The sequence below is a fragment of the Sminthopsis crassicaudata genome, chromosome X (genome assembly GCF_048593235.1).
Source record: "Sminthopsis crassicaudata isolate SCR6 chromosome X, ASM4859323v1, whole genome shotgun sequence".
In the NCBI taxonomy this organism is placed as follows: Eukaryota; Metazoa; Chordata; class Mammalia; order Dasyuromorphia; family Dasyuridae; genus Sminthopsis; species Sminthopsis crassicaudata.
Window position 1 is genome coordinate 42,773,962 of NC_133623.1, and position 24,407 is coordinate 42,798,368.

Sequence of the window (24,407 nt, forward strand, 5' to 3'; positions counted from 1 at the left end):
GGCATTTGGGGCTACTTGATAATATTGGTCTACTCATTGATATGGCCTGCTTAGCAATACAGCCTGATTGGCAATATGATCTACTCGATAATATGGCCTAGTTGGTGCTCCCAATACGTGCTATTCTATAGCCTGCCTTCATATTTTTGCCAAGGCTTTGTCCTGTGCCTGGAAGATGCTCTTTTACTTAAGTTTCTTAGAATCTAGAACATCCTCCAGGATTCACTTCAAAGACCACCTTCAAGGTGAAGCTATTCCTATTCTCCTGCTTTCTATAGAGTTCTCCTCATCCCCGTACATGTTGTTGCCACCAATAACAGAAGTTGTTCAAGTGCAGGAACATTTTCACTCTTGTCTTTATAGCCTCAACATTTGTGATTGTGTCTGGTGCACAGCAGGTGGCAGTTGATTGGACTATAGTCTAGTCTTTTGTTTTTTTTTTGTTTTTTTTTTCATTTTATGGAAAACTTAGGCCCACAAGAGAAACAACTATCCCAAATTAGAAGTGCTTTAGTCCAGAGTATAAACCTGGACTGGAGGATGCCAGGCTTTCTTAACTAATCTTTGAATATATGTTAAAGTTGAACTCCTGATGTTGCTGATGACATTGCTGAAACTTAAGCTCACGAGTCAAATTGTGTTCTTTGGATTGTGGTTAAGCAGACTCTAAACTAACTTGCGTCAGATAAAAAGACCAATGGAAAAAGGAGGCTCATAAGTAATATAGACCTTGGAAAGCTGTAAAGGTGTAGAAATAAGTATCTCTTCCTTCAGTATTACTGCCTAGAAGCTGGCCTCTTGCTTCAGATGGTCTCACTTATATTTCACAGGCCTAATGGGGCTTGTGCGATGTGTAGAGAACACCTTTCTCTTTGGCAATGACATTTCAATGAGTTTAAAAGTGCCAAGAGGTTAGTGTCAGTTTTTGGATCATCCAGCAAGAATTCGATCACCGGGAGGGCAGGTGACGGACCCCAGATGGGAGAAGTTAATAGAAAGAGATGAAATTAACACCCGCAAACTTGTGTTTCCCTTTTTCCAATCCTTACTACCAAAATGAAGCCCAAAATGTGAACAGGCCAACCACAGTAACCCCAGAATTCATTCTGGCTCAAAGACACAATGATTCCAGGAAAATCAACGATGCTTCCAGTGAACTGGTTTATGTATGCTCTTTAATGGGAAAATAACAATACTATTTCTATGGTACCTTCAGGTTTACAAAAAATTTCATAAACATCTCTTTTGATATTACAATGCTCCTGAGAAGAAAATTATATTATTACTCATTTTAGAGTCAAAATCGACAACAAAGATGGTGTCTTTGAGTAGCCCCAGAGACTGGTCCAGGGTCATTTAGCTAGTAAATCCCGAGGCAGGAGTCAAAGCCATGTTCTGATGTGGAATCATGTCTCTTACCACAGTACTTTGGTGATGAAGCAATTTCATCACAGACTTCTGCAAAGTGAATGAAAGAAAGGAGAAACCTTAAAAAATGGCACTCTTGTCTTCTTCCTCCTCCTAACTTCCCTTGTCCCCTCCCACACTCTTGGGTTGGGTTTTTTTCAATCTAACATCATCATGGTCTCATCTCACCCGGGCCCCATTATGACCACAAAGCACAGATTTAGCAACTAGCTTTCCATGACTGGGTAAACGGCTTTTGTTTCACTAGCTTTCCCTCATAAGACTCCATCACCTTGAATGGTATTCAATTAGTTCAAAGGCACCAATAAACTGAGCTTAATAGCCTAGACTAGGAAACAGTACAGGATGTATGAGATAAAAGCACCTTAGAACAGAAGATCCAAATTTAGATCAGAGAGAAGAGACCCATGCTTATGACACTGTTGCTGAAAACATTTGTCCTTGGTGATCTCAAAGATCAATAGCTTTAAATCTATGATGGTTAAGGATACCTAAAGGCTGGTGAGCTCAGATTAATTGTGGAAACTACTTGTGGTTCTCTAAATGACAGTATGTACACTTTATAAAAACACTTTATAAAAGAGGAAAGCAACATCGGTGGCCAAGACAGAACTCAAACCAATTACTTTGCTTTCTAGTAGCAGTAACCCTTTCATTGGTCTACTTTTGCTCCCATGATGGGAAAAAACTATTTTGCAAACTAGAAAGAGTCATCCTATTATGACGTATGTTGGCAGTCCTCCTTCAGCCTCAGTGTTCAGCTAGCTCTCCTTATAAGGAAAAAACCCCTGTGCCTATGACCTTATTAGGACATGCTAATCAGTGCCTCAGTGGTCAGCTAGCTTTCCTTATAAGGAAAAAAATCCGTGTCTATGACCTCATTAGGCCATATATGTTAATCAGTGTCTCATCAGTCAGCTAGCTTTCCTTATAAGGGGAAAAATCCCTGTGCCTATGGCCTTATTAGACCATATGTGTAAATCAGTTGAGCTCACTCACCCAGCCTGGTTTTGCTGGATGAAATTACATCAAAGTTATATGCTTTATCTGTGCCTAAATTCATATGGCCCTCCGTAAAATCTCCAGATTTCCTGATGGAAGGAATATCAGGGGCCATGGAGTCATAGGCTAATAGGATCATAGATCTAATGATTGCAATCTAGTCCCCTCAAATTTCCAAAGTCTAGATATCAGTGACTTGTTTAGGGTCACACAGGCTGGGATTTCAAGAGAGATTCTCTGACCCCAAATCCAATGCTGTCCACTGCCCAGTGGACATTGATTTGGGGCTAAAACATCAGAGAGCCCTTCCATTCTTCCTTCCCCCAAAACCCCTAAGGCAAACATTAGCAAGGAATGCTTCTCACCGCTTTGGAAACTTGTGAAGAAATTATTCCTGCGTTCAAAGCCCCTGAAAGTGGACAGAGGTGGATTGCATGACATGGTTACCTCTTGGGACTGTATTACCAATAAATCCTCACAGTTCTCTTGTGTTTGGTGCTGCTTGTCCTCACATTTTAGTCCAGATCTGCTGGGCCCATCTAAAATGATAGCAAAAATCAGTGCATGAATTAAAATGCTGACATCATGACTCAGTGGCCTCCATGACTCATTTTCTGTGATGACATAAGAGATAGGATTATGATGTATGACATGGGAAAATCAATATAAAGGGCTGCCCAAGGCTTGCCTGGCAGTTTTTCTGAGCTGCCTCAATGTTCAGGAAAGGGCTTCTGGCTGGCCTCTTCCCCAAACCCAAGCAATCCCAGCAATCAAACTCCCAAGAGGTCCAAGAGAAAAAATATATGTTGCCTGAGCCCCAGATGGCAACATTTTCCATGATATCTGAAGTTGATGCAACAGTACGTTTAGACGATGACAGTGTCATTGTGATCCAGATGATCGCTCCACAGAATTCCACCATTTTCTCTAGCCTACCCGACCATAAAGGAATGTTTTCAGGTGTGCTGGTGAGTCATTTTGGTGCTAACACCTTAAATTTCATCGTAGAAGTAATAGAAGAACCCGAACCTCAAAAGCAGGAGACCCAGAAGCAACCTGTTGAGAGCTTGTCTCAGCCGAACCCGGCTTCCAAATCTATCCCAAAGAGACGCTCCTATAGAACAAAGTGGCCAATGAAAACTTTCTTCCGTTTGCGTCGCCGTTGGGCCCAGACCAAGCCCAGTACTGAATGCCAGGAGTGTTCATGGGAAGAAGGTGGAGAGTCTGATATTATGTCAAGTAAGACTCTGAGAGAAATTATTTGCTAAGTTAAATAAACTTTGCCATGCTTTAACTCTCAGGTGTCTTACCAGATTTGTTATTCCGTTGCAGCCTCCCACAACACAAATGGTCTTGCCAGTGTTTTCTCACATTCTTCTTCAATAGGCAGTGGAACACAAAGACAACGAATCCTATATTGGGCAAAGGAAGGCAAAGGAAGCATTAATGGGTAGAATCTTGTACTTTCTGGGCTTGGCTCTTTTCTTTGAATAGTAGTATCAGAGCCATCCCATGCCTTTGTAGGTAGGTTTCCAAATGGGAGACTGGTAGGGTATGTATTAGGCTCTGCTTCTTGTTGGGGTTCTATGTGTCAGGGCTTTGCCCACGAGTCCCTCAGTTTCCTTCCCCTTTTATCACTGCCCACACCAGCCTGGTACAGTAATGAATTGGAAACAGAACAGTGTTATCTATAGTAACTAGGTTACTATAATACCATACAACTCATTGGGTATCCTACTTCCCTTTCTCTCGGGGTCCCAGGTTGCTGACATCTATAAAATGAGGAGGAGAGTCTAAGTGATTTCTATGGGAGAGTTATGGTGACCCTTTCTCGAATCTGTGAATTTAGGGTACATGGCTATTTCTCAGACTGAGCTGAGTGCCATTACTAACCATGGCTATTTGACACCAATTCTTCCCCAACTCCATACCCCTTACAATATAAAAGCTCTTCAGTGACCACTTTAGTCTTCCACTCCCCCGCCAAATCATTCCTTCTGCTAAAGAATCCTCACCTCAATGCAGAGAATCTAGTAATCCTCATTTTTTCGGCACAGAAATTGAGCAACAGAAACCCAATATGTCTAAGATGAACACAGGAGAACTTATTACCTGTGGATTCTATAGTCCCTGAAGTCCTTTTTACCCACTCCAACTCTTTGTCTCTCTCTCTCATTCCCTTACCCTCCCCATTCCTCGGCCTTTTCTCTCAGTACCTTCTCTGGTAATCAGCTTCCCCATTAATGGGGGAGTAGTGGCTAGGAAACAACAGGACTCATTCAGGTAAAGAGAAGTCCATCTCTAACATTCTGATTCCATGAAAGGGTTGAATTTTGTGATCTAAAAATGTGGCCAACTGCTTCTTCTTCTTTTTTTTTTTTTTTTTTTTTTTTTTTTTTTTTTTTTTTTTTTTTAAGTGAAGGACGATGTTGGCTGGTCTTGGAATAGCACCAAGTCCAGATGTGTCAGACCTAGATTTTGAACTCAGGTTTTTGTGTCATGGAGACAGAAAGAAGGAGAAGCCAGTAAAATGATTTGAGACAACAGTATTAGGACTTAAGAAAAAAATGCAACCATTCCTCCTTTCTCTCATTCCATTCCCCCCATCTTTGTCTTTGTCTCTCACATCTCTCTCATTCCCTTCCTACTCTGCCTTTCTCTTTGTCTCTTTCTCTCTCCACCTGTGCTTCTCCCTTGGTCTCTATTTTCTGTTTATTCACTCTTATCTATTTTTAGACAGAATAGTCACTTCTGACTGGGCCTGTTTTCTCCTCTTAACCATATCCTACTTACCTCAAAAGAATGCCTATGAAGATCAATTTAGATAATGGTATAAAATATGCTACAAAAATAACCGTAAATTGCAGTGCCTTGTAACTATTTACTATTTGCCTTTGTTATTTTGAATGTAATATTAGGCTTTGGATTTTTTTTATGTGGAAGTTCTTGAGTTTCTAAAGAGCCTGAGAAGCCACTCTACAGTAACATGGTTAATGGAGTAGGGTATATGGTAGGATCCCTTTGTCTGAGCCTCAGTTTCCTTGTCCATGAAGTAAGGAAGTAATTACAGGAAGCTTTTCTATCTGAATGGGTTTTGATTTAAGTCCCTTTGCTACTCTCCATCTCTCGGAAGGACTGAACAAATTCTTATATATTGTCTGGGCCCCAAATGGCATCATTTTCTATAATTCTCTAATTCTGAAGCAACAATACAACTAGAGAATGGCAGTATCATTGTAATACAGATGATAGGTCCCAATAATTCAACCATTTTCTGTAGCCTACCCATCCAGAAAGGCCTGTTTTCTTAAAACAGACCTCTCCTGTCTCTTCTAACCCTGTTTGGATCCTTGATCTAGAAGGATTCTGTACTGGAGGGGCTTTATTTATTTGGGTAGCAGAAGATATTTACTAAACACTTTTTCTTATCCGGTTGCTTTTTTCTCAAGTCCTAATATTGTTCTCTCAAATCATTTTACTGGTTCTCCTTCTTCCCCTCTCCATGACACAGAAGCCTGAATTCAAAATCTATTCAGGCCTGATTAATATATCTGGACTTTGAGAGGGCTGCTGTTCCAAGGTCAGTTAGCATGGTCCTTCACCTAGTGCCTTCTCAGAAAAAAAAGAGCAGAAGAGGGGCTTGGGGTGGGAGTAGCAGTTGGCCACATTTTTAGATCATATAGGTCAACCCTTGCATGGAGTCAGAATGTAAGGGTGTAGAATTCTCTTTACCTGAGTCACTTGAATGACTTCCTGTTGTTTCCCCATTAGTGGGGAAGCTGAGACCCAGAAAGAGGCACTGATCATTGATAGGCTCTAGTTGGAATCATAAAGTTCATCTGGCCTTCACAAAATAAGAATGTTCCCCAACTACCCCTTACAGGTAGGAAAACTGAGGCCAAGGAAGGAGGGGGGCAGTTCTTGTCAAGACTCCAAAAATCAAAATCTTAAGAGATGAAAATCAAACTAGCTTTAGAATTACTCTTCCTCTCTACTCCTCCCCCCAACCCCTGACAGGGGGGAAACTGAGATCCACAGAAGGGAGCAGTAGATGTCAAGGATGGCTAGACTACCAAGTCTAAGTCTAAGCCTTCACAAAGAATCAGAACTCATCCCATCTCCAAAAGAAAGAATATATACCCTTGCTCTTTCCATACCCCTCTACAGGTGAAGAAACTAGGACCCAGACAGGTGAAGAAACTAGGACCCAGAATGGGCAGCCAGACAGTGGCTATGCTTAGAATCATCTAGTTAATCCTCTTCACAGAATTTAAATGTTTATTAGAGTTGGAACTCTTTCTAGCCCTAGAATGATTAAAAACGCTTGTTGTTTCCCCACCTTCCTTTCCATCACAGTGGGGAAACTGAAGCTCAGTGATAGGGGCAGTCAAAGTGATACTGAAAATCATCTAGAATGTTAGAACCATAACTCTCACTAGTCCTAAATAACTCAAACCATTGTTGTTTTCTCCTTCCACCCAACCTGTTTCAGATACACAGGCACACAGAAGGGTGGTAATCATATCAAAAGATTTCTGGTAGCCTTTAAAACAAGATCCAAACTTTTTTGCCTCCTTCTCAAGCTCCCAGGGGAATAATGGAAGGCAATTTGCTAAGTCTGCTGTCATCCTCACTGCCCTACCGTCTTAAACCATGCATCAGATTACAGTGACAGCAGCCTAATAAAATGAACTTCAAGAAATGCTAGAAAATCTATACTGTGGCTTGGACTCTGGTTGCTTTTCAGGCTTCTCCCCATTCCCTTGAATAATGAGGTGGTTCAAATCTCCAATATCTAACAGATGCCAAATTGTCAGCCCAGTAGATAATGAAAGACTTGGCGTACAATGGTGGCAGCTCCCTTGCCTTTGAGAACATCAGACCTCTACTAATGTCCTTTCTGATGCTCCATCATGTCATGTTCTCCAAGGTTACTAGCCTTGGAGAACATGTAGACTCCAGGAGGAATCAGTTAATAAGCCTGGACAGGCGGTGAGCGTGTGCCCAAAGACCAGCCCATCTCTCTCAGCAGCCCGGCTGCACAGAGTAATGAATCTTTCAGGCCCAGCAACTTGGCTCAAGACCTTTTTTAAGTGTCAGCAGCGAAATGGCAGGTCAGAATGGTCAAGAGAATTCATCCTATGGCCAATTGGCATAGGACTTTGAAATATAAAAGGCACGTGACTGTTCTTAAAGACAATGGGAGTGAGCTTCAGGCCACTGATGCTAATTTATAATAATAATAACCAGTGTTTATAATCGGGTGTGCAAAGCGCTTTCCATGTATGGGGTCAGCTCATATGAATTACCTTGTGCCACGTTAAAAAAGGAAAAGAGATACAAAAAAAAGGTCCTCACAGGGCCCCAAGCAAAAAAGGCCAGGCCCCAGGTGAGACCAAACAGGAAGATGAGGCTCGCAGCACTCTTGAGGTCATGCAGTACTATGCTTCTCAACACTCTGTGCTTCTGGGATTTCATGAAACTGACTTGATAAAGGACAGCGAAGAATATGGCTAGATTTATGAGAAATATGAGGCAAAAATAGGCCACAGTGGAGATGTAAAAGGTAAGATCATCTTCCATCCAGCAGCTGTAAAAGAAAAAGAAGAAGATAAAGGGGGGAAATGTGTCAAATAGAGAAAAATAGAACCGTAGACTGTCAGAACTTAAAAGAATCTGTAAAACCCTCAGGTCCTAAATACATCCCCACCCCATTTTACAAAGCAGGAAAATGAGGCTCAGAGATGGGCAATTAAGTTGTCTGAAGTCACACAGAAGTGGTATTCAATAAGAGAATTTGTGTCTCTGGACTCCCAGTCTAGGCCTGTACCATGACGATGACATTTATTATCACAAAGGGCATTTATTAAGTACTTCACACTTATTTTTCAATGTATTTTTAATTTTTAAAACTTAATTTTAATTTTTTAAAAATTACATGTAAAGATTGTTTTCAACATCCATTTTGGTAAGATTTTGAGTTCCAATTTTTTTTCTCCCTCCCCTCCCCCAGATGTTGAAGCAATCTGATATCAGTTATCCATATTCAATCGTGTTAAACATATTTCCATGCCTCCCACTTATTATACGCTAGGATTGAATATAGGGCCTTTGAAGTCCAATCCCCCGTGTTGTTATAGGGGATAAAACCAAGGCTCCAAGGGGCTAAGTTGCTTGTACCAGGTCATACAATATAGCCAAGGTGGACTTAGACCCAGGGAACTATTGGAACTCCTCTTCTGCTAGGAGCTTAGTAGTAGCCAGTCCCCATCTGAACAATACAGAGTTAGCTCCTTTTGTGAAAGTTCCTACTCAGAGTTGGAAAGGTTTTCAGAGGCTGTCTAAACATAGCTGAAAAGTGGTTGTACCGCTTTTTCTTGAAGATTTATAGTGAGGGGGGAACCCTGCTTCCTCCCAAGGAGGCAGCCCATTCCACTCTGGGACAGCCCTCAGTGCTAAGAAAAATGACCCTTACAAATCAGGCCTAAATTTGCTTCCTTACAATTTCTACCAATTATTGTTCCCTTTTCTGCCCCCGGGGCCCAATAAAACAAGTCGGATCCCACTCCATTTTCTCAGCTACGGTGAAACTGTCAAAGATAATGAAAATACAATGGAAGGAGAACTGAGGAGGAACATGTTGTGTTATATGAATTTCGAGCCTCCTACCATAACCATGACAGGGACAAAGGGAAATACTGGGCCCTAAGGGGGTGATGGACGGTGTTTTTCTATTAAGAAGTGTGCAATGGTGCATGTGTAACATCTCCAATTACCTACCAGAGGCATTCATTAATCATCTCTCTGTTGTGGGACATGGGTACAAGACCAATTTAATATAATAACCAACTCTCTTGTAGCCTGCAGCCCTATTCTGAAGCCCCACAAAACATCGTCTGTATCTCACTTTAAAGTTTCTTGAGCATCGCCCTCACAACCTCAAGCTAATGATGCCTGTTTTACAGCTGAAGAAACTGAGTCAGAAAAAGAAACTTAGAAACTTGTTATATGTTTTCAAGTAACAGCAATAATAATAATAGGTAACATTTCTGTAGCAGTTATTGCGTGCCAAGCACTGTGCTAAGTAAACATGTTACAAATGATCTCATTTGATCCTTACAACAGCCCTGGCAGGGAGGTGCTATTATTGTTATCCCCATTTTACAGATGAGGAAACTGAGGCAAACAGACTTGCCCAGGGGCACATAGCCAATAAGTTTCTGAGGCTGAATTTGAATTCAGGCATGGTGTACTCCCTACTGCATTACCCAGCTGCCTCAAGGGTCTGAAATAGAAGGATGAGATTTGTTCTATCAGTCTCAGTGAACAGAACTAGCAACAGTGGAACTGGAGGCTGCATAAATACAGACAGAAGTTTGATAAGAAAAACTCTCTTAACAATTAAGAACACGGTGTCCCAGAGTAGGATGACTTGTTGCAGAGGTGAGGAATCTGCAGGTCTTTAGAGAAGATTCCTGATCTAGTGGGGATATAGACTTATTAGTTTCTCTTTGTGGGGGGCAATCAGCTTCAGGAAAGTCAGGCTCACCATATACCTGGTGGAATCAAATGAACTCTGGACTTGGAATCAGAAAACATGGGTCTAACCAGGTTTCAGCTAGCTCATGAGCCTCTGTTTCCTCAGTTCCCCAGAAAAGTAAGACAAAGTTGCAGAATGAGTGCAGATCTGTACTAGTAGAGGAAATTTTCACACTGGGAGTTCCCCATGTACGCCAAATGGAGACAATGAGCCTGTATCATGGGATTTCTACTATGTCGTCCTCTGGTGCTCCTCAAATCCTGAGTTCTCAGTGGCAGAGCTCAAATCCAGAAGGTGGAAAAGTGGGAGCCTATAGGATATGTCTGTCATCCAAGATCCGGCCTAGTTGTGTATGAAGAAGCTTGCCCCATAGGTGGCACCAGAGTTTGGAGAGCTAAGTTCGAGTCCCTCCTTTGGATGACCATCCCAATGACTTTCCCGGACTCAAAGCTTTGGAAGGGAGGCCAGGTTACAACAGAACTGACAAGCTGTGGTCCAGCATTTGCTTCCCTCTAGTGCCAGCCAATTTACTTCCTCCCAAAGTATCCCTTTCCACTTTAGCCAGATCTAATGTGGAGAGCATGGTGATGGGGATGAGAAATGGAGGAGCAATAGTTTCGGGGCAGTTGTGTTTTATCCCAGTGGAGAGAGTGCTTTCCTAATCAATGAAATCAGCCCTCCTTGCACTACTAAAATCTGGGAGACCAGCCTGCCCCTTACTTTAGCCAACAGAAAGTTGCATACATCCTTCCCCTTCACGTATGTCTCCTGTCACCTCACACGATTTTTATTCATTCATTCAAGACAGTTATACTTACAATGAGGAAGATGCCTTCAGAATGCCATACAAATCCCTCTTCACAATATATATGATTCCCACGATGGTTGCTGGAACCCCTAGTGGGAAAATGGGGTAGGGAGGGGTGAATAAAGAAAGACCATATCAGGCAGGAACACATACACAGAGCATACCTTAAGAAACCTCCTGCCACGTTAAATGAGTCACAGATGAATGGGCATCAGAAAACCAGAATGGTTTGTGGATTCTCCAAAGCCAAACATCCCAAGGAGGAGTTTTCCAATCTGCTAATGGAAACAGTGGGCCAACGGCTCCAACACAGCACCCACAGCTTATTACATACAGCAGTCATGCCAAAAAGCAACTTGGCAGAGGGTTGCACTGGGATGCAGACTTTCCTCGAGCATTTTTTCCTCCAAGGTAGGCCGCCCCAATTTTCTCCTTCGGCACGCTGCTTCCAGGCAGGTCCTTGTGCCTCCAGAGGCCTACTGTCACTCTGACTTGGAAAAGGGGGAATAATCAAGTCACTAAGTGATCATTTGGGTGCTTTTTCAGCCTCAGTCTGCTTAGCTATAAAATGGGTATAATAATGCTGACACTGAGAGATACCATAGCCTAGTGGGCAGAGAACTGAACTGGATTCAAATCTTGCCTCTAATAGGCTGTGTGACCATGGAGCCACTTTATCTCTAAGTTGCAGATGAGTTGCTGACCTACCTCAAAAACTACCGTAGTTTCAACATGGGGAAATTCAGTAAAACCATAGAACAAATAAAAAGTCTTCTAAGATTGTAAATTTGTAAAGTTTAACCTCTCTCAGTCTCAGTTTCCTCATTTGTAAAATGAGACATAGTTGTCTAGATAGTGTGGTTTTCTGAATCCCAAATAAATGATGGCTAATGTCCCTCCTAGCTCTAAAGTGAAGTGAAGAAGGCTCTTCCTGTGTTCAAATCTGGCTTTAGACACTTACTAGCTGTGTGACACTGGGCCTCTTAGCCCAGTCTGCCTCAGTTTCCTCATCTTATAAAATGAGCTGGAGAAGGCATTCCAGTATCTTTGCCAAGAAAACCCCAAATGGGGTCACCAGGAATCAGACACAACTGAAATGACTAAACAACAACAAATGAGATGTTTTTTTAAGTATATAAGTCCTAGCAAATAGTCTGAAGGCAAGATTCAAAGACTTATCTAAGGAAGCATAGCTAGCAAGCAGTAGCATTGCTGCATTGCCATGATATGCAAGTGAATCAGATTGCAGTGGGGGGGACTGGGCAAAGTCAGGAAACCCCAAGATATCTTGGGAAGTTTGGGATCAAAATTTAAGTTCCCTTGGGCAGAACTCTCGCAGGTAAGGGTATGATACCCTATGAGGACACAGGAAATAGAAGAGGAAACGAGAGGAGACAGAACAATATGAGAGGACGCAAGAGGAGTTATGCTGGGTAACTGTCCAGTGCTAGTTGGGCCTCCAGTAGGGCAGCTCCTACTCCTACATTGTAGTGTAGTGAATTCAGCACACTACAAATGGGATTCATTAAATAATTGCGGGGACAACAAAATGGAGGAATGGCTTGAGACTCAAACCCAGTAGCATCAGTACTTACCCCAGCCAATCAAGCAACATTTAAATAGATAACTTTTCACATGGACGTTGAAGACTTTGACCACAACAAAGTACAGGTGGATAGCTTCCAGACCCATCCAAGTGAAGGATGACATCAGAAAATAATGAAGCAGCATAGCCATGGCGGTACAGAGGCCAGCGTTGTCAAAGGTTGCAGACCAGGTACAGGTTAGAAATGACAGATTCAACATCAGCAATACAACACACAAATTGATTAGGATTTTGGATGAAATATCTTGACGAAGTTGGCTAAAAGAAAAAAAAAACATAAGTAGAATTTAATTGGAGTCTCTGCAAATTTCTTTTGGCTTTTTTTTTTTTAACGTATTATTGATGGTTTTTGTTTGTTTTAAAATCATTTATTTCCAGCTATATTGCTCCCCTAAATAAGCAAGCCTTACCCTGTAATGTAAGTTCTTAACTTCTGGGGTATCCTAGACCTCTTGGGCAATCAGTTTGGTGAAGTCTATGGACCCCTTCTGAGAACTAGGTTTTTAAATGCATAAAATATATAGTATTACAAAAGAAACCAATCATATTAAATTCAGTTATCAAAATATTTTAAGCCAATTCATGCTCCCCAGGTCAAGAGCCCTCAATATCTAACAAAGACCCCAAAAATCAGTTAAGAAAATCAGGAGATATGTTGTTTGTATCTGATCGTGTCTATCAGAATTCGACACTCACAGTTCCCCATTTCTCCAAGGAAAAAAGGAAGCTACATTTCCCATATATTCTATGAGGCTAAGACTGATCATTAGAATTACAAAGTATTCATCCCTGTACATTTTTAAAAGGCTTTCATCTGGCAGTCATCCTTTTTTAATGCAAACGTGTTTTCATCTGCATGGGGGAACTTTTGGTATAGAAATTCCCTCCAGTGATGGAGGGCCGCAACTGGTCTATAATTTACAATCTTACACAATTGCCAAGGTCACGGAAAAACTAAACAAGCTGTTCCACACAGCTAAGACTTGATCCCAGGCCTTCCTGACTCTGACCACATCTCCATGCTATCTCTCTTCTTCTACATAACACACATACATAAATATATATATGGATATAATGTATACATACATGTGTGTATATATACACACACATATTTTTGTTATTCAATCATTTCCATTTGTGTTTGACTTTTCATGCCCCCCACATGGGGTTTTCTGGCCCTTTTCAAGCTTATTTTACAGATGAGGAAACTGAGGTGAATAAGAGGAAGTGACTTCCCCAGGGTCACACAGTTAGTGTCTGAAATCACATCTGAACTCAGGAAGAGGAGTCTTTCTGACTCCAACCCCAGCACTCTACTACAATATCACCTAATTGATATACATATACATTCACATATGTACGATATCTGTATGTATACATACATGCAAGGCAGTACAATATAATCAATTTAGAGTAAGTTGTCTTGGGATTAGGGTTTTGCCTCAAAACTCAACAGTTGTGTGACTGGACACTGCAAAATGGGACTGATCATATTCGTTTTTCATGCCTCACAGGGCATGAGACGAGACAAAAGTGAACTATGATTAGGATTTTTACAGGATAGATTGGAATGGAAATTTATTAAACATTTTGTAAGTGGAATCACAGTTGTTTGTTCATTGCATTGGTCTTTCATAGTTCCTTTCTTTCACAGTTTTGTAATCATTATATACATTATTTTCCTGGTTCTTATTGCACTTGGTATTAGTTCATAGTCTTCTTAGTGTTGTCTGAATCTGACCCATTTATCATTTCTTATGGTACAAAAATATTCCATTACATTAATAAACCATAATTTAATCAGCCATTTTCCTATTGATGGCTACCTCACCCACCCATCCACATACTGAATTTCCAGAGTTTTTTTCCTGCTATTAAAACACTTATTACAAATGTTTTTGTACATATAAATACATTTCCTCTTTTTTCAATATTTAGACTTAAATATTGTGTTTTCATAGTATAGTGACTCTGGGATTGTTTTCTAGAATGATTGATCAATCCACCACTAGTGTATTAATGTGCCCATTTTCCTGCAACTCCTACAACATTTGTCATTTTCATTTAGATCATGTTTGTCAATCTGATGGGTATAAGGTGGAAACTCAGAATTGAGAAATTAATTTGCATTTTTCCTAGTATTAGTGACTTGAAACAATTTTTTTCATATGGTAGCTGATAGCTTGAATTTTCTTTTGAGAACTGTCACTCTCTGTCCTTCAATGTTTATTTTTTGGGGAATAAGCCCTTTTCTTATATTTGAATCAGTGCCTCCCACTTCAACATATTTGACTTTTATCGTGTTAGACCCTGGCTGATAGATCATAGCTCCCCCCACCCCAGAAAAAACTGACATTGAAAACTAGGTTTTAAAAAGCCCTAAACTTAAGATGACCCAGAAATCGCACCCCGCTTTGCATACCAAAAAGACTCCTGTCTCCCCATTTGTCTCAGAACCCTTTTTTGTATACAAATAGCAACAGAAACCTCATGCAAGATCCCTGTCTCCCTGCTCTTGTCTTTGAAGTATTATCTTAAAGATAACAACAGCTACAAAGATGTTGGATAAGGAAATAGGCTGACCATTTGTCCAGTTTCTGTCAACCCTACTTACACAGAAGCTTAGAAAAGGGCCTGTACCCTCTTTGATGTCACACGCTTTGGATAGAACTCCCGTATGGTCAGTTGACTTTCAATAAATTCTCCATTAAATGAAATGGTTTCTACTCACCTCTGTATTGTGTTATGATATTTATTGGAAGCCCCAATGAGATGAAGAGAGTGAGATTAGAGATTGCAGGTCTCGGAGGGGAGTCTTGAATCGGCTCATGCTATCTGCCCCTAAGAGAGACAGATCCTGAGCCGGTCCAGGGCCCCAGGGAGGAGACTAGATCTGTCCATATTAAAAACAGACAGACAGCTGACAGACCCCCTATTGGGCCTAAGTGGAGAATCTGGTCTGAAACCTCTGTAGGGTAAGTTTCTCTGGTAAGGTTGCTAGCATTTGGGTCCCCAGAAATGTTGAGCTGGACAGAGCCATACACTATCTGGGCAGTGTTGTTAGGATACTAATCAACACCTTTGGGTCCCATTTGGCCAATCAGGTTTGGGTATTTTCTTGTATAAAAAGCAAGACAATACCTCTGCATACTCCCTGTGAAGACAGGGAACACATCTGGTCTGGTCCCTCCAATTTTAAGCTGCAGCCTGGGAGCCTAGTTTATCTATGAAAAGGTTCAGTCTGGGTACCTCTGTCTCTGGGAGGGAGAGATTGTCGAACTGAAATTTCCCCTCAAGGCACTCCTGAGATATTGGGAGCTTGCCCCTGGTTTGTATTTGCTGATATACAGTGAAGTTGGTCTGAAAAATTCTGTTGCCTTTGTGTAGTCTGTGTTTGTGCCATGTCTGTCTTTGTTATGTGTCACCTTGAGAAGTTCTGTTATACCATAATTAGCCTAAACCGCCCCTCAGCTCTGGCCAAACTGGGGGCTACAGAAATAACATTAGCTAATTAAAATTAAAATAACATCTTAGCAGATTCTAAAAGTTTTAAGAACAATGACTAAGGAGTTTGATAATTGGTCGTTTCAAGATTGCAAAGATGCTTAGAATAAAGCAAATAATAACTTCTTTATTAGATTTAATTGTGATCCATTTGTACTGACTTTGGGAAGAACAGAAATGGGGAGATAGGAGTTGTTGTGGTATACAAAAAGGGGCTGGGATTTCTGGGGCATCTTAAGTTTAGGGCTTTTTCAAAGCCAGTTTTCCCAAAGCCAATTTTTCAGGGGTGGGGGGGCAAACTATGGTCTGTCATCCAGGGTCTAACAATCAGAGCCATTTGTTGCAAATCTTGTCCTATTTCCTTCTAATTTTAACTACAGTGATTTTTGTTTGTATAAAAAGTTTTCAGATTTATATAATCAGGCTTTTCTTTCGTGATTCTTTCTGTCCCTTGTTTGGACAATGACTATTACTTCATAATTATGAAATGTGTCTTCTTCCCCACTCCTCTCATTTGTCTATGACCTTTTACATCTAGATCATACATCCATTTGGAACTTACCATGGCATGTGGTATAATATATTTGAAACAAATTTCCATTAGACTGCTTTCCAGTGTTCCCAACTGTTTTTGTTGATTAGTCAGTTCTAATCTCAATACCAGGACCCTTGTATTAATCAAACACTGTGGTACCACCATGTCTGTTTGTTTCTGGAGCGTGTCTACCTAATGTATCCCACTGACTAAATTCTTTATTTTTTAATTAGTTCCAAATAGTTTTTGATGGTTATTGTCATATAGTGTAGTTTGAGATCTGATATTGCTAGGCGGCCTTCTTTCTTATCTTCCCACACACACATTATTTCCTTTAAGATCCTTGACCTTTTGTTCCTCCAAGTGAATTGTGTTATTTTATTTTCTTGTTCTATAAAATAACCCTTTGATAAACCCTTTGTAGTGGTGTAGTGTAGCTCCTAGGGAAGATGCAGCAATAACCCTAAGGCTATCTGTCCTTACCCTAAGGCCATCCGGCTTTGGGAGTACTGTAGTCCACAGGCTATACTGGCTGTCAGATAACAATCTATAGGTCAATAATAACAAAGTTTCTGAAGCTAAGCCATAGAATTCAATAATGGGGTGCAACTTTTCCTCTAAGCCATAGAACTCAACAATGGGGTGCAACTCCACCTCTAAGCCATAGAAGTCAATACCAAGATTGCTCCTCAATTCCATAAAATTAGCAAATCAGTGACATGAAGCAACTGATCTTTTATCTTTTTCCTATAAATTTATCTTCTTGCTCCTGGTTCTTTGCTAAATTCTTTTGGGACTTAGCCCACTTCAATCAGCATTACAATTATAATAAACTTTGGATTCCAGCCTGCAAATTTTTTTGAGATACTTCATGACCCTGGTCTGGAAGGAACCCCAACCTTTTTAGGGTCTCCTTTGAACCCCAATAATAGTTTAATGTATATGATATTAAATAAGTAAATAAATTTGAGCAAGATAGTAATTTTTATTACTTTGGCATGGCCCATACAAGAGGAATTAATATCTTTTCAATGATTTAAATTTGTCTATTTCTAGAAAAAAATAGTTGGTAGTTAGACAGACCTGATTAAAAGGGATACCCTGATCGTCCCTTTCAATCAGGTCTGTCTCTACTGGTGCCTTATTTAAAACCAAGATTGCTACCACAGCATTTTCAAATTCATGGAACACATTAAAAAATTCTGCTCTGGAGAGGGGGTAGCCAAGATGGTGGAACAAAGACAAAGGCTCATCTGACCTTTCTTAAATTCCTCTCCAAAAACCTTTAAAATAATGCTGCAAAATGAATTCTGGAGCAGCAAAAGTCTCAAAAAAATGGAGTTCAACAATATTTCTGCCCAGGAAAACTTAGCTCTCAGCAAGAAAGGTCTGTCCTCTGTCAGAAGGGAAAATGTAACATGGTGCATGTGCATTCACAAGGCCCTTCCTCCCCCACAGCCTCCTCTCCAGCAGCAGGCAAGAATCACATCCAACTTTAGACTTCTGGAGCCCCGTGGATAAGAGAGCTGGACAACTGGTCAAAAGATTACAAGGGATTCTTAACTGATTAGACCCGGAACCAAGAAGCCCCAAGTTCAAATGTGGCTTTAGACATTTACTAGTTATGTGAGTTTGGACAAGTTTCCTCAGTTTCCCCATCTGTAAAATAGAGATAATAATAGTAGCTATCTCTCAGGGCTGTTGTAAGATGAGATAATATTGTAAAGTATTCTGCAAACATTCAAATGCTAGCTATAAATATATATATATATATAATATGTAAATATTATATAAATTCTAGCTAGCTATTTTGACTACTAGGGTCTCTGATCTATTGAGGCCTGCCACTACTTCTATCCCTACTTAAGGCTGTCTCTAAATCCATGCCAAATGTTTAAATTAAAATCTGAAAGCAAATTGCTTGCAAGTTTCTCTGATAAAGATTTCATTCCAAAAAAATACATACATATACACACATGTTACAGATATGGAACTGATTCACATTTACAAGAACAAGAGCCATTCTTTAAAAGATAAACGATGTAAAAATAGGAATGAAAAAGAAGAAATAACCACATAGCGAATATTCCAAATCACTGATAATAAATAAATGCAAATTAAGGAAATTCTGAGGCATTACCTCATATCCATCAGTCTGGAAAAGGTGACAAAAAAGGAAAAATGACAAATGTCAGAGAGGCTGCAAGAAAACAGGCACACTAATTACTCTCCATTCATTCTAAAAAATAATTTGGAACTAGATGCAAAAAGTTATTAAATTGTGCATACTCTTTGACTCAATGATATTACTGCAAGTCCCAAATTCCAAAGAGATCAAAGAAAGAAGCATGGAAACCAAATGTAAAAAAAAAAAAAATCTGTGGCAGCTCTTTTTGTAGCAGCAAAGAAGTAGAAATTAAGGGGGTGACTATCAATTGGGGGAATGATTGAACAAATTATGAATGTAATGAAATACAACTGTGCTATAAAAAATGACAAAATTTACTGTTTTCGAGAAACCTGGGAACCCTTGAATAAAATGATGCAGAGTGAAATGAGCAGAACCAGAACAATTTATACAATAACTTTATAAAGATAAACAACTCTGAAGGACTTAAGTACAATAACTAACTTCAGATTCCAAAGGACTTATGTCAAAGCATGCTACCTACACATCTCCTGATAGACAGGTAAGTGACTCAGGGTATAGAATGAGACATATAATTTTTATTCAAGGCCAATTTGTTCTGCTTGAAAATGCATATTTGTTACTAAGATTTTATAGTTTTTTGTTTCTAATGGGGGAAGGAAGTAGGAGGAAGAAATAAATGTTTTTTGATTTAAAAAATTTTTTTAAAGAAAGGTACTTTCCACCCCTCAAAAGAAACAAAATCACCAGTCACATTCCATATTACCCAAATTTTGGATGTTTCTCAGGGTATAGACACAATCTAAATTTTACCTAGAAAAGAGAGTTTAACCCTATAGAAATAGACCAAGTATTTTATTGGCTATTTTCCCCATTTATCTTCTGTCCCCTGATTTCTTAATGGTCCAATTATATTTAATTCACAAAATCATTGCTGATAAATGGAATCCTAATTGGGATAGCCTTTTAAAACCTGCCCACTTCATTTTTCATTTGGTCAGACCTCTTCCTTTGTTCTCTGCCCTTGAAATGTGTATACTAAGTAGGAAAATAACCATCAAGATTAGTTATATATGTACTAGTTACACACACTTAGTTATACATATATACATATATAACTATTATATATATATATATATATATAGTGGTTATATATACACAGGCACACAGAGAAAAGATTGCATCTACTTACTGAAAAACTAGGTGAGTCACTATTGTAATTCCCACAAAAACAGAAGAGATTCCACATCCAGAATATGCTACGATCATTAAGATCTGTTCATGGACCTTATCCACCACAGACTTGGACAAATCCTAAGGAACAGAATACATACATATTAGAGATTCAGCTCAGGAGAGCTGGGGCCAAGTGTTGTGGGCATCCAAAAATGGAAGGCTCCTGGAGTCTGCCACTAATCACTTCTGCCATCATCATTCATGAATTTTTTAAGCTTTGGACTTGAAAACTCAATTCTTTTCCTTAATTCCTCTCAATGTTCCCCTAGCCAACAAATTAGATTCAAGGATCCACCTTTCTATTCTGCAAAGAATCTCTGGTTACAGAGTATTTGTGTATATGGATGGACAGATGGATTGTGTGTATGTGTGTATATATTACATCTGTATACATCCCCCCTACAGTGCCCCTCCTATATATCATAGTAATATAGAATAGTTGCATTAGTCACCTCTGTCTATTAAGTTGAGAAGGGATGAGGGGATGGTAGTCATGTCACAGAAGCAGGAAGTGACAAAACTTGAGTTGTCTGCCTTTGGTCCAGTGCCCATTATCCTGTACCACAATGCCTCTCTAATATAAGTGTGAAGGAGGTATTACTTCCAGGTAAGCTCAGTGGAATTACAGAATGTTGGAGCTAGAATGGACCTTAGAGATTATCTATTCTGACTCCTATATGGTTAGGGGTGAATATTTAAAAGGCTTCACAAAAGACATAACATTTGATGTGGCCCTTAAGAATAGGCAGAATGCGGTAGCCAGATGGCACAGTAGATAGAGCACTAGGCCTGGAGTCAGGAGAACCTGAATTCAGAGCTAGCTGTGTGATGCTGGGAAAGTCACTTAACTCCAATTGCCTCTCCAAAAACATGGAAATAAAGAATGGACAGAATGGCTTTTGGTTGAGATGGGGGGCGATTTCAGGTATAAGGTGGTAGAGAGAAGGGTATTATTCCTGGCACAAGGTCTTAACATGCATGAAGATGTGGTGATAGGAAAGCACAGAACAGATTCAGAGAACAGAATATGGTCAATTTTGGGTAGAGTGAGAGTGGAGCATGTAAATGGAAGAAGAAAATTGTAAACCTGAAGAGGTAGGCTGAACCAAATTGTGAATGCCAACCTTAGGCGTCTGTATTTTGTTTTGTAATTGGAGGGCCACTGGAGGGCCATTGGAGGGCTTGGGGCAGAAGCACGATGTGGTGAGGCACACTAATGTGGCAGTGGTGGCTAGAAAATATTTTGAATGGCCTTTGTAGGAAGTAATAGGAGACTTTTCATAAAAGTAGAGGCAATTGGTTATGCCCCCATAACCACAGTCTTGTAGATGAAAGCTAGATTTATCTTGGGGCACCTCAGCCCTGGGACAGTAAATTTCCAGCAAGAAATCTCATGCTTATCATTCCACATACATCTCTGAATATTTCTTTCCGCGGCTTTAGGTCTGATCTACCCGAGGGCCTTGGAGACCCCAAAGCAACAGCTTTCACTTATACAAAACTTTCTTCTGTGACTCAGCTTACATGCAAATGTTGTTTGCAATTTAATGACATTTGCCTCAATTCTCTCTGGGAAAGATTCATGGCCAACTTACCATTAAGACTCCAAAGTGAGTAAGACGATTACACTGACAGCTTGTATAATTGACATCCGTTTTGTTTACTTCACAGCCTGATGAATTCCATCCACCTAGTCCATCTGCAGGACACAGAAGGGAATTTCAAAGCAATTTCATTTTTCTCAGAAATGTTTAGCTCTGAATTGGGCAAACACCATGTGAACGTGTGTTAATGATTGGTATTGTCTGGTAGGATGGTGAAACAGTAGCATAACTTAAAACTAAAATCCAATTAAGTCGAAAAGGCAGAATGACTATGGGGATTTAGTATATGGCATAACTTCTGTGGATTATACTTTTCTTGAATTGGTATTAGGTCTCTTTAGCTAGGATGAATTAGAATTAGTAACAGCAACCTCATGACCATAGACAAGGGAGAGAAGGAAAGTGGGTTTAAAAGACAACAGGTAGAAGGGAATGAGAAGTTCTTGGAGGTTAGCAGCTATGGTACTAGAGCTGGGCATTTGGACCACCCCTGGCCGTGGAATGGACCTCTGAAATATCGAGGGTTGTGGGAGACCTGGTAATGCAAACGCCCATTGGTCCCTGCTGAGGGAACCATGTGGGTATGGCCAAATCCTACCAGAGAGGGATCTGGATGGCTTAGGTGGATTCCCTAGATTTTGGGGGAATACACTGCCTCGGTTTTACTTCTAAGGATAATAAGAAGCGAAATCATGATCAAAATCAAATTACCCACTTTCAGATATAAGGAACCCGAGTATATATGGAGCAGAGTCTCAGAAAATAGCTTCAGACCCAACAATTTGCCCTAGAACATGCCCTTTCAGGACAATTCCACAGTTTCTACAAGCTCTACAAGCAAAGCAACTTATCAGAAAATGGCGTAATCATTTCCAAAATGGCGTAATCATTTCCGTACTTATATATAGCCATTCTCGGACTTCTCAGATAGTTATCACATTACATTTTTAACTCTTCACAGATTGTGGGAGACCCCTCCCCCCAATACAGGAACCCAGTTGATCCAATTCATAGAATACCAATCACTTTCCCCTTCCCCCAAAAGCTATTAGTATTCCCACCTGCTGAATTGATTGAAAGAAGAATGAAAACAAGGGAGAGAAACATTCCTCCTATTTTTCTTCCTTCCATCTCTGGCGGTTGACTATCCAAGGCTGATGGCCTTGAGTCACTCCGCGCTGTTATGGGTTTTCAGAGAAGTCACAACATCCAAGGATTGGAGCTTCGGACCTGGAAGGAACCCCGGAAGTCAGGCAGGTCCTCGATCAGCTGACGAGTCTGGGATCTGAGGTGGTCGCGAGAACCTTTTCGAGCTCTCACAGGGAGAGAATCCCTGATTGGCTAGAGGAAGCATGTGATAGTTCTCAGCCAATTAGAGAGCAGTATAGCATTTTTCAAAGTAAAAGCGTCTGTAGCATCACCAAATGTATGAAGCCATGTGCTTAGGCCTTTTCGCTTCAAAATCTATCGATTAGTTAAAGAGCCTTTTGTGTTAGCATCATGGAACTCTGGTCATATATATTGCTTCATCTCTGCCAAGTAATATAGGGCAGCAGAGAGAATATGGCATGTGCAGTCAGAAAGATCTGAGTTCAAATTCTGCCTCAGACACTTCATTTAAACCTCTCTGGTCTCCATTTCCTCATCTGTAAAATCAGGACAGTAATAATGCCCACCTCACTGGGTTGTCATCAATATCAAACATCAAATCTCTTAATTTGAAAAACCTTAAAAGTACCAGATTAAAGTCTTAAAAGACCAATAGAATGAAAATCCCAAACAGACAATCCAAACATTTCACAAGATCTGTACAACATTAGAACTAGAAAGGGCTGAAGAGAAGATTTAGTTCAATGAGCCCTGTTTTGCAGATGAGGAAACTGAGGCCCTGGAATTGGAAGTTACTGGTCCTCCAAAGTCAAACTTAAACTAAAAAAGTAAAACTTCTCTTACTAAAAACTTTTTATTAAAAAAGTAAAACTTCTGTGATCCAGGCCAGGAGTGCTGACTCCCTGGCCAGGGTTTTTCTTTTTGTTTGTTTGTTTTGTCTTGGCAAGGCAATTGGGGTTAAAGTGACTTGCCCAGGATAATAAAGCTAATAATTATCAAGGGTCTGAGGTCACATTTTAACTCAGGTCCTCCTGACTTCACAGCCAGTGCTGTAGCCATCACACCATCTAGCTGCCCTAAAGCTAGAATTTTTCACACTAAACTGCAATGCCTTTTCCACTCAATATCAGAGATTATTAAATACTTTGTTTCCTTTTTTTTTCAACAAATTTACCCCCTTTAATTATATTTTGCTCATCTTAATCTCAAGATTCTTTTACATTCTCTGAGTATACACAAATAGAAGGCTGGAGAAGGTAGCCCCAAAGTATGCTGGGTGTCAGAAAAAAGTTCTCTCCCATATGGCTGAGCCACAAGTGGAAAAATAAAAGAGTAGTCCCAGTTGCATTTGAGTCATCCCCATGCTTCTCTTCCCCATAGCATTATTCCTAAAGATCAAGCCACCAAAAGATCCAAGAAATCAATTTCTCCTAAGCAAAGTTAGAGGATCTAAATTACTGGCAGCCATAATCCCCATTCTTCTCAAAGTCCCAGAATACTTACTGGATATGAGCCGGCTTCTGGAGGAAATAGAACCTGGCATTAATGAAGTCTCTTCTTGTAGCATTTGGGCAAAAAGCCCAGTCTTTCCGGTTTTGCCAGGGTTTGGAAGCTTTACTTAGTAGGGACTCACATCCTTTCTCAGTCAGTTTTAGGACTATCTTGCAGATATTTAAACAAGATCCGAGGATCTGCTGTAAATATTTTAGGAGGTGTTTGGGGACGGACAATACGGTCCCAAACCTATGCTGGTGGAATTATAGTCTCAGGATACTTAAGCTCAGATCTCACTTCAGACAAAGGGCCAAATTACGGCCAGAACTGAAGTTAAATCTTATTTTTTCTAGGCTACTTGGTCTACCTCCTTATCAGGCCATGATGGACA

General features: G+C 40.2%; 1 protein-coding gene across 1 annotated transcript; it reads right to left on the bottom strand.

Moving 5' to 3' along the window:
• Positions 1-1,166: 1,166 nt before the first annotated feature.
• ADGRG4 (adhesion G protein-coupled receptor G4) lies at positions 1,167-24,407 on the bottom strand. The gene is made up of 9 exons (XM_074277091.1): positions 22,474-24,407; positions 21,404-21,507; positions 19,765-19,886; positions 12,374-12,642; positions 10,789-10,867; positions 7,740-8,020; positions 3,741-3,842; positions 2,796-2,969; positions 1,167-1,458 (listed from the first exon to the last, which is right to left on the bottom strand). Exons 1-9 carry the CDS (start codon positions 22,541-22,543, stop codon positions 1,361-1,363), a joined length of 1,299 nt encoding a protein of 432 aa, XP_074133192.1. The 5' UTR covers positions 22,544-24,407; the 3' UTR covers positions 1,167-1,360.